The following is a 13,766-nucleotide window of genomic DNA, read 5'->3' on the forward strand; positions in this document are numbered from 1 at the left end:
AGGTGCTCTCTGAGTTCCTGAATCCCAGATTTCTCCCAATCCACAGGATTACTGTTGCCTTTTACCACCCAGAAGGCCTTTCCCTGTATGTGCCAGGAAGGTGTCCTCTGGCCAGGTGGGCTGTCAAGGCTCTTTGCTGTAATTTCAGTGTTGGGAAGATCATAGAGGGTCAGGCCATAGGTCTACCCCCAGGTCTGAATCCAGCAGGGATCCACAAAGGATGCCAAGGGAAAACTAAGAAAATAGTTAGGTGTGTGCCCTACCTTTTCCTGCCATTTGCAGCTCAGGATTTCCCAGTCCCAGAGTGTTGAGCAGATCTCCTGCCTCTGCAAGACGGACAGCTCAGATTTGTGCCCTGAACAAGCCCCTGTCACCTCCCTGGGGAAAATGATCTCATCTTCATTCCCACCGCTTCCTTTCTTTCTGCAGATATTTAACCTTGACAGGATATTCCCTCTTAATCTGGACCTCCTCTGTTCTTGCTGGGGCCTATAAAACTCTGTGCAAAGCCTGTGGGAAATCCAGGTGTTTTCTTCTCCAAAGTGCGCTTCCAAGTTTTTAAAGGTATCTTCTTGCTTCAAATAATCTCTCCCATCTGCTATTAAGCCGTGTTCCATTCCTTGCCCTAATGAAAGGAATGAAAGAAAGAAAAGCGCCAACTTTTCTTCTAGAGGTCATGTGCTGGTACTCGTCTTCCAGTGTGATGTCCTGAAGCATCTCTGCTCAGCTGTCCCCGGCTCTAGTGCCGTCACCTCCATCTGGCATTGATGGCGACAAGGGATGCCACAGAACAGAACCCAGCCCTCCTTGCTGCCCAACACCCTGTCCTGGGGTACCGGACTGGAGGTTTGCTCCATCTGGAGATCTGCTCCATCCAGAGATACATCTTAACACCATAACCAAATGCAATTTTTAATCCCATGCCCACCCCAACCCCACTCCCCCTGCCCCAGCTTTGGCAATCCCTTAATGAGATACGGGATGTTCAGGCTGCCACTGAATCCCCCACTTGCACCAGACTGAGGAAAGCCTAACCCAGAAACAGATGCCATTTTTAAGCCCTGAAGAAGAGTGGTCAGTCTAAAATTAACATGTCAACACAGACCAAAATGAATCAGTTGAATGTCAGCCATTGAGATTTTTAGGGTTTCAGGACACCAATTTTGCCTTATTTCTTATACATGCAAGAAAGCATTTGCAAATAAAATCACTTTGTAGCCTTAGAACCTATTCCTCCGCAGTGCATTGGCTTGCTTATCACAGAATGGTTGTGGTTGGAAGGGGCCTCTGGAGATCATCCAGTCCAACCCACCTGCTAAAGCAGGTTCACCAGAGCAGATCACACAGGAATGTGTTCTGGTGGGTTTGAATGTCTCCAGAGGAGGAGACTCCACAGCCTCTCTGGGCAGCCTGTTCCAGGGCTCTGGCACCCTCAAAGCAAAGAAGTTTCTCCTCATATTCAGATGGAACCTCCTGCGTTTCAGTCTGTGCCCGTTGCCCCTCATTCTGTTGTTGGGCACCACTGAAAGGAGTCTGGTCCCGTCCTCTTGACACCCACCCTTCAGTTATTTATAAGCATTGATAACATAGGCATCACCTTCACCAGGGTCAGATTTATCACCTACAGAAACTAAGGGATTTGTTCAGGCTCTGAATCCAGATCTCTGGGTAGCCCCGTATGTAAGGGTGCTTTCTCCAAATTGCCTCCACAGCTTTTCCCAGCTTGCCTCTGGGCAAGAACAAGCTACTTTCCAGCTGTGATCTCTCCCAAGTGGAGCAGAGTAGTCCTGTAATTGCTGGCTCTTGGTCATGTAATTTCCATGTCAGTTAGTCCTTGCTGACCCAAGTCCCTTGGAGCCTTGTTCTTGGCTCCATCATCAGTTTGAGGAGTGCATTGCTTTTTCTCATCATTTTGCAGATCATGGTGAATTTAATCAGAATGAAGTTATGATGAAGCGAAACTTCATCTCCTGATGGGGACATAGTATTACCCACCATGTCTTCAAACACAGGGATCACTCACCAGACAGCCAAATACAGCTCTGTCTGGTGTGGGACAGGCACAGCTTTCTGATGCACAGCATCAGGAGAGTAAGCAGAGGCAAATATTTCACTAGCGTAAAACCCATGGGATGCTCAGGCATAGCACAGCCATCCATCAGGCTTTCACACCAGCATTGGAGCAAGCAAGCCACAGGACATCAGCAAGTGGCTTAAAATCTGAGCTCAATCCTGTACCCCCAGTGTCACCCCAGGACAGGGATGGCAAAACTCACATCAGGTCCCTGCAGTGAGGAGGGCTGGGGCTCTGAGGGGTTCTCTTGTTGTTCAGCATTTTAGGGATGAAATCTTCCTCTCTCCCTGGGTAACCTCCTTCAAGCAGGGGTGCAAATGCTTATTAGCTTTCTTTCTAGCTCTCTGGCCTTTTGCAGGTGTTTCTGTCTAGTCTGGGTGCCTTCTTCAAAGTGCTTGTGAAGGGATCAGCTTCAGCCATGGGGGTGTGTAATTTCTGAAGCCTTTCTCGCTTATGGCCAGGCTGAGTTTCAGTGGTAACACCCTATCACATCCTTCTGGCTGCCGGCTACCACTAGCCATGTTTCATTCCTCCATCCACATCCACTTTGAAGATGGGCTTTCATTGCCCTGATCAAAGCTGGGTAAGTGCCAAGGCAAGCTGAAGGAGGGATCTGGCCACCATGAGATTGTCTCTTCAGTGAAGCTTTTGATCATGGAGAAGCAGCTGGCATCAGTAAAAATCTTGTATTTTCAAGAAGGGATGAAAAAGGAAAAAGAGATTTTTTACCTACCAAAAATCCCCTATGGCTGGGAAGTAGTGCTGGTCTGGCACAAAGCAGCATCTCCAGAGACGCCTGGGTTAGATGTGGTCCTCACAGCCCTGCTCCCATGTGAGCAGCAGACTGAGACTGTGGGGAGCCCAGAGCAGTCGCCCTCAGCCTGCTCGGGAGCCTTGTCTCCCTCTGTGGGTGCATCAGTGCTTTCAAGAAGTCCCACAAGGACAGGTATGAGATACAAGTGCCCAGGACCCTCACCCTGGTAGGCAGTTGCCTTAACCTTGAGATTGAAGCATCCCTCAAGGACCTGCCTGGAACTCATGGCAAGTCTCTAGTTCATTCTCACAAGAAAATAGCAGTTGAGACTGGTTCACCTCCTAGGGGAAAGCCTTCAAGATATTGAGCCTCTTTATCTCACTGCTGTTGCAAGCAGCTCCCAAGGGTTCTCTTGGCAAGCTTTGCCTCCATAAGAGCCTGGATCTAAGTGGGAGAAAGCCCAGCTCGGACCCAGGTCCCTTCTGGCTTACTCCTTCAGCTGGCATAATAAGCCCAGCTCACCAACTTCATGCAGAACAGCCTGCGATGAGAGCACCCTTTCCCTCCCATCTTTTCCTATATTTCTGCCATTCCCCAGCCTGCTCACATGATTGCAGCTGTGGCACACAATAACCTTTTTTCCCCCTCATCTGTGCTTTGCTTATCACTTTCTGCTCCATTTGCTTCTTCATCAGGGGAAGGCACCTCAAAAACTCTCCAGAGCTCCTCACAAGCCCTGATGCTGTCGCAGAAGGGCCTGACGGGCTTGGTGATGCCCAGGGTATGTCTGATGAGTGGTGACTCTGCAGCCCTGACACAAGCCTGGAAGTACTCCCTGGTCTTCAGCCTGGGGCATTGGCTCAGCAGATGGAGCTCCTTCCCAAGGATGCAGGCAGAGCGGCTCTCAGCATGCTGTGGCCACTACTTGCAGCTGGGAGCAGCACATGGATACTGTGTGCAGGCTCGGGAGCTAGAGAGAGCCCTGAAGTGGGGGAAAAAAAATATTTTGCATGTTTTTCTTCTGCCAGCTTAGGAAGGAAGAACTTGTTCATATACAAGGACAGGAGTAGGACTTTCCACTGCCCCTACAGCAATTAGCACTGGAAGACCTGTGCAGTAAACTCCACTTTATTACCAATAGTGAGGGACTGGGATCCTCTGGGTAAGGAGAAACTCCAGGTAATAATTCTGCTTTAGACCTGGATTTACATATCTCCAGAGGGTTTATAGGACTGTCAGGCTTGCACGGGGTTACCAGCATTGCAGCAGCACTTTGTACAGGCACAAGCCAGCAGAATCCATGCAGCCAGCTCCATGCCAAGATGAGCAAAAAACCCTCGAGGCACCAGGAGACATGGTGAGCGGTGCAGAGACCCCCAAATCAGTGTGGCTGCCTGCTCAGTGCAGTTTGGTGGGTGTGAGCTGGTGCAGGTCTCTCCCCACTGTTGGTGTATCTCTGCAAGATACAGCTACAAGCCTCCGGCAGGTTGGACTCTACTGCTGATATGGGGTTAATATGAACCAAACTGCTGTTTCAGCCCAAGGAGAGATCTGCACAGGCCAAGGGTCAAGGCGGTGAGGCCAGCTGTCACCGTTGCCCTCGCTGCGCTACCAAGACTTGCTCAAAGCCCAGAGCTGGGGCAAGGGGTGAGTGCTGTGGTTAATATACTCCATGTTTGGGTCACAACCAAACTTTGAGTTTTTTCCAGGAGGAGCAGGTCTTGCAGCACCCCATAGTGTCTACGTCCCTACTCCACTGTGTCTACGTCCCTCTCAGGTTGTTCCAGGTGCTCCCTAAGCACTGGGTGCTTCTGGCAGGGACGTTGGTGCCCCCACCTGCATCACACAGACTGCAGAGTGTCCTTGGCAATGTCACCTCACCCTCTGCATGTGTCGCCCAGACACTTCCCCCTTCCATTAAGCCTTGTTGGCTTTGTGGCTAATCTGTGGCAGCTCATGCGATAACCCTGGCTCTCCCTCGCTCCCCCTCCTTGGCTGAAGTGACAGCAGATAGCTCTTTTCTCACATCATATCTACACACAATAAAAAAGAGGTGGGCAAAGCTCCCCTGGGCCCCTTTAGCTATAAAGCCCCCATACAACACCTGTGTGTGCCAGGCTGCTATGGGAAATGAGAACTACTTGTAATTGCTTTCTTCTTTGGGTGTGTTTTCCATTAAAAAGGTCCCATTTGAAACGGTTTAAAAGGTAAATGATTAATCGATTCTTGCAGAGTTTGACAGGGCAATAGTTTGTTTATGACCATGACTTATAGCTATCTATGGCGCTTTCTGCTAGAACATGTCATATACTCTCCCTACAAGTGCCTGATAGTGACTCCTAAGTGTTTGATAGCCTGTTATAAAAGGAATCTTAATATAGAAAACTATCCCTTTGTTCAAAGACAGAATTGTTTCCTGATGTGTTATTTGATGAGTGAAGATCTCCGTGCACCAGCAGGCAGGTAAATGCGTTGGAAAGGCAAAAGTCTGACGATTCAGATGTCACATAGCTTGGACCTGGACTGAGGCCTGACAAACTTTGTGTCACATGTGCCAAGAGATCAGAGAGGTCGCTGGGGACAGACCTGGTCTGGAGGAGGCTCTGAGGTTGGTGTACAAAGGGGTTTAGGTGTGTAGCTGCCCTTTGAGCAGGCTGACATAAGTTTCATCACTTGAAACCCTTGCTAAGCTCCCGTTTACCTCTAAGAGGGTCTAAAGTCCCTGCTCATTTTCTGCATGTCACAGTGTTGGGTACATCAATGTTTAATCTGTGCATGCTAAGGGCTGCTTAGATCCTAGGGGTTAGGAATCCTGTCTCCTTTTGGAGGAAGGGCTAGGGAACTGATGGGGCCAGACCCATAGCAGATCAGCATGTGAAAAACCAGCCAAAATAAAATACAATTGTGCCTGCATCTCTGGGGCATCTGGCTTTTGGGGTGGTTGGAAGTGGTTGCACTTTGTATGTGTTAAGTATTTGCTGGGGCAGAAAGGCTTTGCAAGCACTGGCTGAATATTCATGGGGAGGAGACACTGTGATGCCATAACCCCACAGACAGACCAAGGAAAAGGCTGGATTTGGGTATTGGATCACCCATGGCACCCCTTGGAAAGACTCCTCATTGACCCTGGGCAGTGAATGTTTAACTTTTTCATGCAACATAAGCCTTGAAGGGCAGGTGTTTGCAGCTTCAGAGTCTTACCTTACCTTAGTGGGTTCTATACCAGGAATCCCAATTTTATCTTGCTCTGCCTCCAGATGTGCCAGCACCTGCTCTTCCCACCTACTGCCCACATCTCCCAGGTGGTACCTCTCCTCTGTGAGGGGCAGGACTGGGGTACCAACACAGCAACCCTCCACATCATAAGAGGGAGGAAAAACCAAAAGGCCTTGGAAACAGGACAACTTGGCCCTGGAGCCCTAACTCCCTTGTATACTGTCTTTCTGCCACTGATCTTCTGCCCGCCGGGGCAAACCAAGGGATCTAAAGTGATTGCTTGGGGGAGAAATCACTGCATAGAAAGCTGTGAAACTTCCCCTACATCATTTATTCTTGTGGGGATTTTGGAACCCTGGTGTCCTGATTTTTATTTTTTAATTAATCAACAACATATTAAAAAGAACCACTACCAGCACAAACAAACAAACATCATAAACAAGAAACAAACAAACAAACCCCAAGTAGTCCTGAAAAAGTTGTTTCCATCTCCCTTTCTGTTCCTTGTTTTTTCACCCTGGAAAATGCTGGGGCTCATCCTGAAGGCAAGTTCTGTCTTCAGTCTGGCTGGGAGAGCAAAAAGAGGAAGGAAGAAGAGGAGGAAAGCTCCGAGGACGGCAAGCAAGGGCTGACCCAGCACATAAAAACATCTTCAAAGCAAAGAAGTTGTTTTGCAAAAACACTAGGGTTTGCTGGAAGCCTCCCCAGCTGGAGCCGCAAAGCCGTGTGAGGAGCTGCGCCAGCAGCAGGGAGGCTGCCAGGTCTGAGCACTTCGGGGCTGGCAGAGTGCCAGAGAACGCGGGTAACCCAACCTGGCCCCCAAAGCTGTCCCTCTCCCAGACCACCATCTCTTTGGTGCAGCAGAGACCTTCCTTCTCTCACCCCTTATCCCAGACAGGGCTCACCTGGGAAGGGCTTTATCCACTTTGGCTCTTTTTCACGGCAAAGCCTCGCTCAGCCCTGAGAGCTCATTACAAGAAGTGACTGTGCGGCCCATTCAGGCGGTTGGGAGATTGCTGCGATCGATCCCAAATTTGGTGACCTCTGGTATTTTTAACAGCTCCCTGGGCAGCTTATCATCTTTATATACTTAGATACTGAGGTAATGGCGGTGTGGGTAAATACGTCTGGCATGTATCGCTGGGCACGGTTTGTGTGAGCAACTTGGCTCTTTTTCCTCCTCTCTATACAGGCCTCTCCTGCAAGTTTTCATTCTGTCAGATCACACAGGTCCCAAGATGGGGCCAGAGAAGCCAATAGCCCCACTGCATGGAGCGTGCTGCTCCCCAGCCACCTGCCTCAGTTTCCCCCCCTGTTGCTTTTGTTGGCAATGGATGTTCTTTCAGATACTGTGAGCTGCACTGCACCAGCTGGCTTTGTGATGCTTGATGCACCTGGAATGCATGTTGTTTTCTTGTACATTTCTCAGCAAAACAAGGTTTTAATATAGTCCTGTTCTTTCAACAACTTCATTTTAACACACTCTGTATCTAAATATCTTCCAGCCCCAGCACACTGTAGCACCTTGCCTGACATAAGCCTGGAATTTACAGAAGCTGAATTAGGATAAAAAAACTGACAAGAGAATGTAGGGAAACATCCTCTTTTTCCCCTGACAGGACAAGAGAGCCTGTACTGGAGTGTTTTCTCCTGCACAGGCAGCAGGACAGGCAGCCAAAGGGCTCTACCCAGCACCCCCAGAGCAGCACGGTGCTGGCCAGAAATTACGTGCATCCCAACATCCCTGCATCCCCATGTCCTCCTGCAGCTCAAGGAAGGAGCAAAGTGCAGAGAGATAAAACATTGCTTGCCAGCTACGTGTCCGGGAGGTGGTGGGGAACAGCAGGCAGAGGTTGGACACTTCAGTGCAGCATTTCTCTGCCTGCATTTGATGCAGAGAAGTTGTGACAGTTGGGGAAATCTGGCAGGGCATATAATTAACATAAAAACAGGTTGCCGTCTGGTATCTTGCTTGTATGCTCAGGTACCAGCCCCTTTCCCTGGCCCCATTCTTGTCCATGCTCTGGCCTGACTTTAATCCCTTCGCCCTCACTCTGCAGGACGCAGCGAGGCTGCAGCCAGGATAGGGTCATGGGAATCCTGGCACAGCCCCGCTCCAAAAAAGCTCAGCCCAGCTGCCAGTGAACAGGCTGCCGCACAGAGCAAAGCGAGCCAGAGCTGCAGGGCCACGGGCGCTGCCGGGCTGCAAACGGGAGGAGAGGAGCTACGGCTGTTAGCAAGATTTAGTTGGTTTTCTTGGTGTTTACTGTTCATGAAATAACACTGCAGGTGTGAGCGGCTGGGCTTTGGAAAGAAGGCTGTGAATATCTTCGTGCAGCATCTTGGAGTTTCTATCCATCAGTTGGAGATAAAAAAAATTCCGCAGCAGAGATTCTAGACAGGGCTTGAGGCTGCAAAGGAGTCATGGACAGACAGGTTACCCAGCGCGTGGGAAAACATGGAAAGGCTCGAAAGAGAGATGCCAAAGAAACACATTTGCCTGAAAACATCACGCCAGTGAAGCAGAAGCCCGCCAAGGAGCTGAGGCCCGTGCTCGGGGCCATCTTGCTGGGCCTCGTCCTGTTCATCGCCGCGGTGGTGGCCTGGTGCTACTACACGGTGTCCCTGCGGAAGGCGGAGCGGCTCAAGACGGAGCTGATGGACCTGCGGGCGGACGGCTTTGTCATCAGGAACCAGCACGGGGAGGTGGTTTTCCGTCTGGCCTTCCGCTCGGGCAGCCTCGACCTGGAGTCGTGCTCCAAGGAGGGCGAGATTTTGAGCTGCACGCGGTCGGGCCGGGGGCCGCTCAACTTCTTCATCCAGACGGTGAAGCCCAAGGACACGGTGATGTGCTACCGCGTGCGCTGGGAGGAGCTGGCGGCCGGCCCGGCGGTGGAGCACACCATGTTCTGGGAGGACGCCCACTGGTACGGGGGCTCGGAGATGAGCACCCAGCACTGGCCCATCCGCCTGGCCGGCTACCAGGAGCCCGTGCCCTACGTGACGAGCGACGTCTACTCCTTCCGCGACAGCTTCGGCGGCATCCTGGAGCGCTACTGGCTCTCCTCCAAGGCGGCGGCCATCAAGATCAACGACTCCGTGCCCTTCCACCTGGGCTTCAACGCCACCGAGCGCACCCTCTTCTTCCAGGCCCGCTACAAGGACTCGCCCTACAAGCCGCCGCCGGGGCAGCAGCCCTTCCCCGAGCTCAGCTACCGCGTCTGCGTGGGCTCCGACGTCACCTCCATCCACAAGTACATGGTGCGCCGGTACTTCAACAAGCCCTCCAAGATCCCTGCCGAGAACGCCTTCCGATACCCCATCTGGTCCACCTGGGCCCTCTACAAAAAAGACATTGACCAGGATAAAGTTATGCATTTTGCAAGAAACATAAAGAAATACCATTTTAACTGCAGCCACATTGAAATTGATGACATGTACACACAAGCCTATGGGGACTTTGACTTTGACCCTGTCAAGTTCCCCAATGTAACAGAGATGTTTGCAAAACTGAGGGAGGATGGCTTTAAGGTCACCCTGTGGATTCATCCCTTCATACACAGAGATTCCTCCAATTTTGGGGTGGGGATTGAGAATCAGCTGTTCATCAAGGAGCCGTCAGGGCGGCTGCCGGCCATGATGGAGTGGTGGAACGGCATCGGGGCCGTCCTGGACTTCACCAACCCAGCAGCCCGGGACTGGTTCCAGAGCCACCTGCGCCAGCTCCGACACAAGTATGGCATTTCGTCCTTCAAGTTTGACGCAGGCGAGACCAGCTACCTGCCCAAGCAGTTCAGCACCTTCCGCCCGCTCTCGGACCCCAGCATCTGGTCGCGGCGCTACACGGAGATGGCCATCCCCTTCTACGAGCTGGCCGAGGTGCGGGTGGGCTACCAGTCGCAGAACATCTCCTGCTTCTTCCGCATCATTGACCGCGACTCTGTCTGGGGCTACGAGCTCGGCCTCAAGTCCCTCATCCCCACGGTGCTCACCATCAGCATGCTGGGGTACCCATTTGTACTGCCAGATATGATTGGAGGAAACTTCCTCCCCAACAAGACAGATGGGGCAGTGGAAATCCCTGACCGAGAGCTGTACATTCGGTGGCTGGAGCTCTCGGCCTTCATGCCCTCCATGCAGTTCTCCATCCCACCCTGGCTCTACGACAAGGAGGTGGTGGAGATTGCACAGAAGTTCACAGAGCTCCATGAGACACTGGTGGCCCCGCTGCTGCTGGAGCTGGCTGGGGAGGTCACCGACACTGGGGACCCCATCATCCGTCCCATCTGGTGGATCTCACCCCGTGACGAGGCCACTCACAGGATCGACTCCCAGTTCCTCATTGGTGACACCCTCATGGTGGCCCCTGTCCTGGAGATGGGCAAGCAGGAGCGTGATGTCTACCTGCCAGCGGGCAAGTGGCGCAGCTACAAGGGGGAGTTGTTTGAGAAGACCCCGGTGCTGCTCACAGACTATCCTGTCGACCTGGATGAAGTCGCCTATTTCCTTTGGGTTTCCTAATAGGATCCTCCATGAGCTACACAATGGTCTCGGGGCTGAATGAGCCATGCACTTTTATGACTTGGGAATTTTAATAGTTTTTAAATTAGAAATACTTCAGCATAAAATTCAAAGAAAACACTGTGACCTCTGTTTTGTTTGGCAAGTGCTGTAGAATAACTTAATTATTAAAATATATTGTATGACAGTCTTTGTTATTGCATATGACAAATACAACATACAGAAACACTGTCTCTGCTCATGATCTTATCCCAGCAAGAAATGCCATGCACACTTGTGGTTTATAAAGGAAATTACAAGGACTCCTTTGTTACTCAGTTTCACAGCTGATTCCTTGAGATATCTATAATTTGGTTTACTTAGTGAAGGAGGCAGTTGCAGCATAGTTCCTTTTTCTTTACAAAAAGCAGTCTGTGATTATCCTGAAGAGGAATGCATCAAATTTTCAGCCTGCATATCGGGTGGGTGGTGATGCAGCAGTAAGGGGAGTTTGCATTTCTCATAGCCCGAGCTCTCTGAGCAAGCAGAAAGAAGCTATAGCACTTTCTAATGCTGTTGCGACTGTTTTCCCCATTTTATTGAAAAAAATTATAGAGAACTAGGTCTGTGGTGTGCATTCAGTCAAGCATGGTGAAATCTCAAGGCAATCAAGATTAAAACCTAGCACCAAGTCACACATGGGTTAGGACCTCATAGGATCCGTGTGTGTTTTGGGACCACATTTAGAGCCAAGGGGTGCAGTCCATCAGGTCCCAGGAGAGGACTCAGCTATCATACTCCTGAGAGAGTTCAGATAATTATTAATAACAAACCAGTTTGCTGACCCCAGCACGCTGCTAGTAGGCACCTGGGAAATAAGGCTGTGCATAGCCCCAAAGCAGGAAAAAGCGCTTTTCTGTAGGGGTTTGCCCAAGAGCAGTTCCCTATAAAATGTAAACAGGGGCTGGAGAACATCGCATTCACTGCAAATCTCGTTTGGTGTTCTGGTGAAACAGCTGCAAAATCAGCTCAGAGCTCTACCACCCACCAGCAAGTCCATTATGCCACAAAGACCCTGCATGGTCACAGTGGCACAAGAGCAGTGCCACTGTTTCTCAGCCAGAACATCTTCTAGATGGCCCCAAAAGCAGCTCGAGCTGTGGTAATGCTATCGCTGGTGTGGTGAGGGGGAGCAAAACCCCCTACTTTAATCTAGGGATGTGGAAGGGAAAGCAATGCTCAGTGTGGCAGCAGTGTTCAGTGCTAACAGACCATCTCTGGGTCCTTACCATGGGCTTTCTCCCACTCCAGGAGATGATGCCCACAGTGCTGGGCAGAGGAGGGGGAGCCAGGCTTCAACCCCTTGTATGGAACATCTGCCCCTATAATCCGTGTGCCCTATACACAAACACATGGGTCTTCTTCTTGCCTGCATCACAGGCCGGGGGAAAGAGAAAGCATCACCGAGACTTTCTGCAAACTCTGGGGATGGTACAAGCTGCCAGGTCCCATTTGTCTGCAAAGGTGTCTCGCCCAGAACCCCATCCTTTCCTGATCTTTTCCCCAGTGCTTTTCCTTGCTGCACAGCTGGTGAGGAGCGACAGGGCGCCAGTGTTGGAGGGATGCTGTGAGCAAGTGGCACCGTGTCCACCTCTCCACATCGTCCTGCCATGCCGGGGCTGTGTGCTGCCGGAGGGACATCTTGTTTGCCTTGCTAAGCTTCAGTTAGGTTCAGTTAGATTGTTTTTCCTGTGCTCCCTGTGCTGACGAAGAGCTGTCTGCTGGAGCTGCTGGCAACATGGAACTATCCCCCAGACCATCATTAATCTCAGGCTGCCTGTTTGTTTGTTTTTTTGGGGAGGGTTTATTACCCTTAATCTTTCATGATCACCAAGCTAAAAAGCACCCAGCCCCACTGGCAAATAATAATAATAAAATAGATTAAAATCACTGCTTTTCTCTAATTGGCCTCTGGGATTTTGCGTCAGCCCAGACCATTTTTATGGCTCTCTTGGTGTAAGGTACCCGCAGGCTGGCAGCTCCTGCCCAGCTTGGGATGAGTAGTGATTGAGAAGGTTGTTTTCCTCCTCATGCTGCCAGCCTGGCCATGTGCCCAAAGGGACTCTGCTGCTGCTGTCAGCTTATACTTTCACCACAGTCTTTCCCAAAAATTGCTGGCTTTTTTTCTTACTTTGAATAAAAGCTGTGATTCTGGGTAGGGATGGACACACTCCCAGCTGGGATCATGTGGGTCAGCTGTTGTGGCCCACAGGTACCTCGCTGAAATCTGCTTTGAAACAAATTGGGCTTTTGCTGTAGCCCCACTGGGGTTTGGACTTCGGCATTAAGACTCCTCCCTGTGTCATACACAGCCACGGACGTGTTTCCAAGTACTCCCACCAAGCTGGGAACCAGCACAGAGCAGACCCTGCTCACTATCCCCACATCCCCAGTGAGCCTCACGCACCCTCCCTGCACACAGCACCTGCTTTTGGGAGGATGCAAACCGAAACCAAGAACCAAACCCACCTTATTCCAGGGAGGACTCCTGTGTTACTGAGGATTTGCTGCAAGACTTCAGGTGTTGCAAACTGCCAATCTGCCTGCAGGTCTCCAATCAGCACCAGCTTCACCCCACCCCCTGTTGAACATTAGCTGAGTGTAAGGATGATGTTTGCACCCAAGCGAGAAGGCAAAGCGTTGGGAAAATGTATAATTTATTGCAAAAGGAGCAAATTGAAGTCCTTCTCATCCCTCAAGCCAAGCTGCATGTGTTGGTCAGTGCTAGTGGTGCCAAGGCAGGCTGTGGTTCGTACAGTAACAGATTGAAAGGGCAGGAAAGACACCGTGTGGGGAAGAGGGGGTGGCATGGGGCAAAGCAGGGTCCCAAACAAGTTTCACACACTCCATTTCTGTCACTCCCACAGCCACAAATGTTACTCTGTACCCTCCCAGCCATCTCTCCCATCTAGAAAGGGCGTTCCCGGGAGCATTAGTGACGGTCAGGGCCAAGATGGACGGTCTGGAGTGCCCACTGGAAGCCAAGAGCAAGCTCCTCTTCTTCAGCACCTGCAAGCAGTCCCGAAGTGCATGTCCTCTGAGAGCAGTGTGGACCAGCAAGCCCTCCCCAGTCAGTGTCAATGGTCACTTTTTGGGTGGATGTCATCAGGAATACGGGTGCAGATGGTCTGGTCCCTGGGGGTGGACGCAGCATTAGGGTTT

At 51.0% G+C, this 13,766-nt stretch overlaps 1 protein-coding gene across 2 annotated transcripts in view; it reads left to right on the forward strand.

The window, feature by feature from the left end:
- LOC102090055 (myogenesis-regulating glycosidase) overlaps positions 1-10,752 on the forward strand; it is a 36,283-nt gene extending 25,531 nt beyond the window's left edge. For both annotated transcript variants that reach the window (XM_065047045.1, XM_005507789.3), the window contains exon 2: positions 8,334-10,752. In XM_065047045.1, coding sequence (XP_064903117.1) covers positions 8,469-10,565 — 2,097 coding nt within the window. In that variant the 5' untranslated portion in view covers positions 8,334-8,468 and the 3' untranslated portion in view covers positions 10,566-10,752. The remainder of the gene's footprint in view (positions 1-8,333) is intronic.
- The last annotated feature ends 3,014 nt before the right edge of the window (positions 10,753-13,766 follow it).

The sequence above is a fragment of the Columba livia genome, chromosome Z (assembly GCF_036013475.1).
Source record: "Columba livia isolate bColLiv1 breed racing homer chromosome Z, bColLiv1.pat.W.v2, whole genome shotgun sequence".
Lineage (NCBI taxonomy): Eukaryota > Metazoa > Chordata > Aves > Columbiformes > Columbidae > Columba > Columba livia.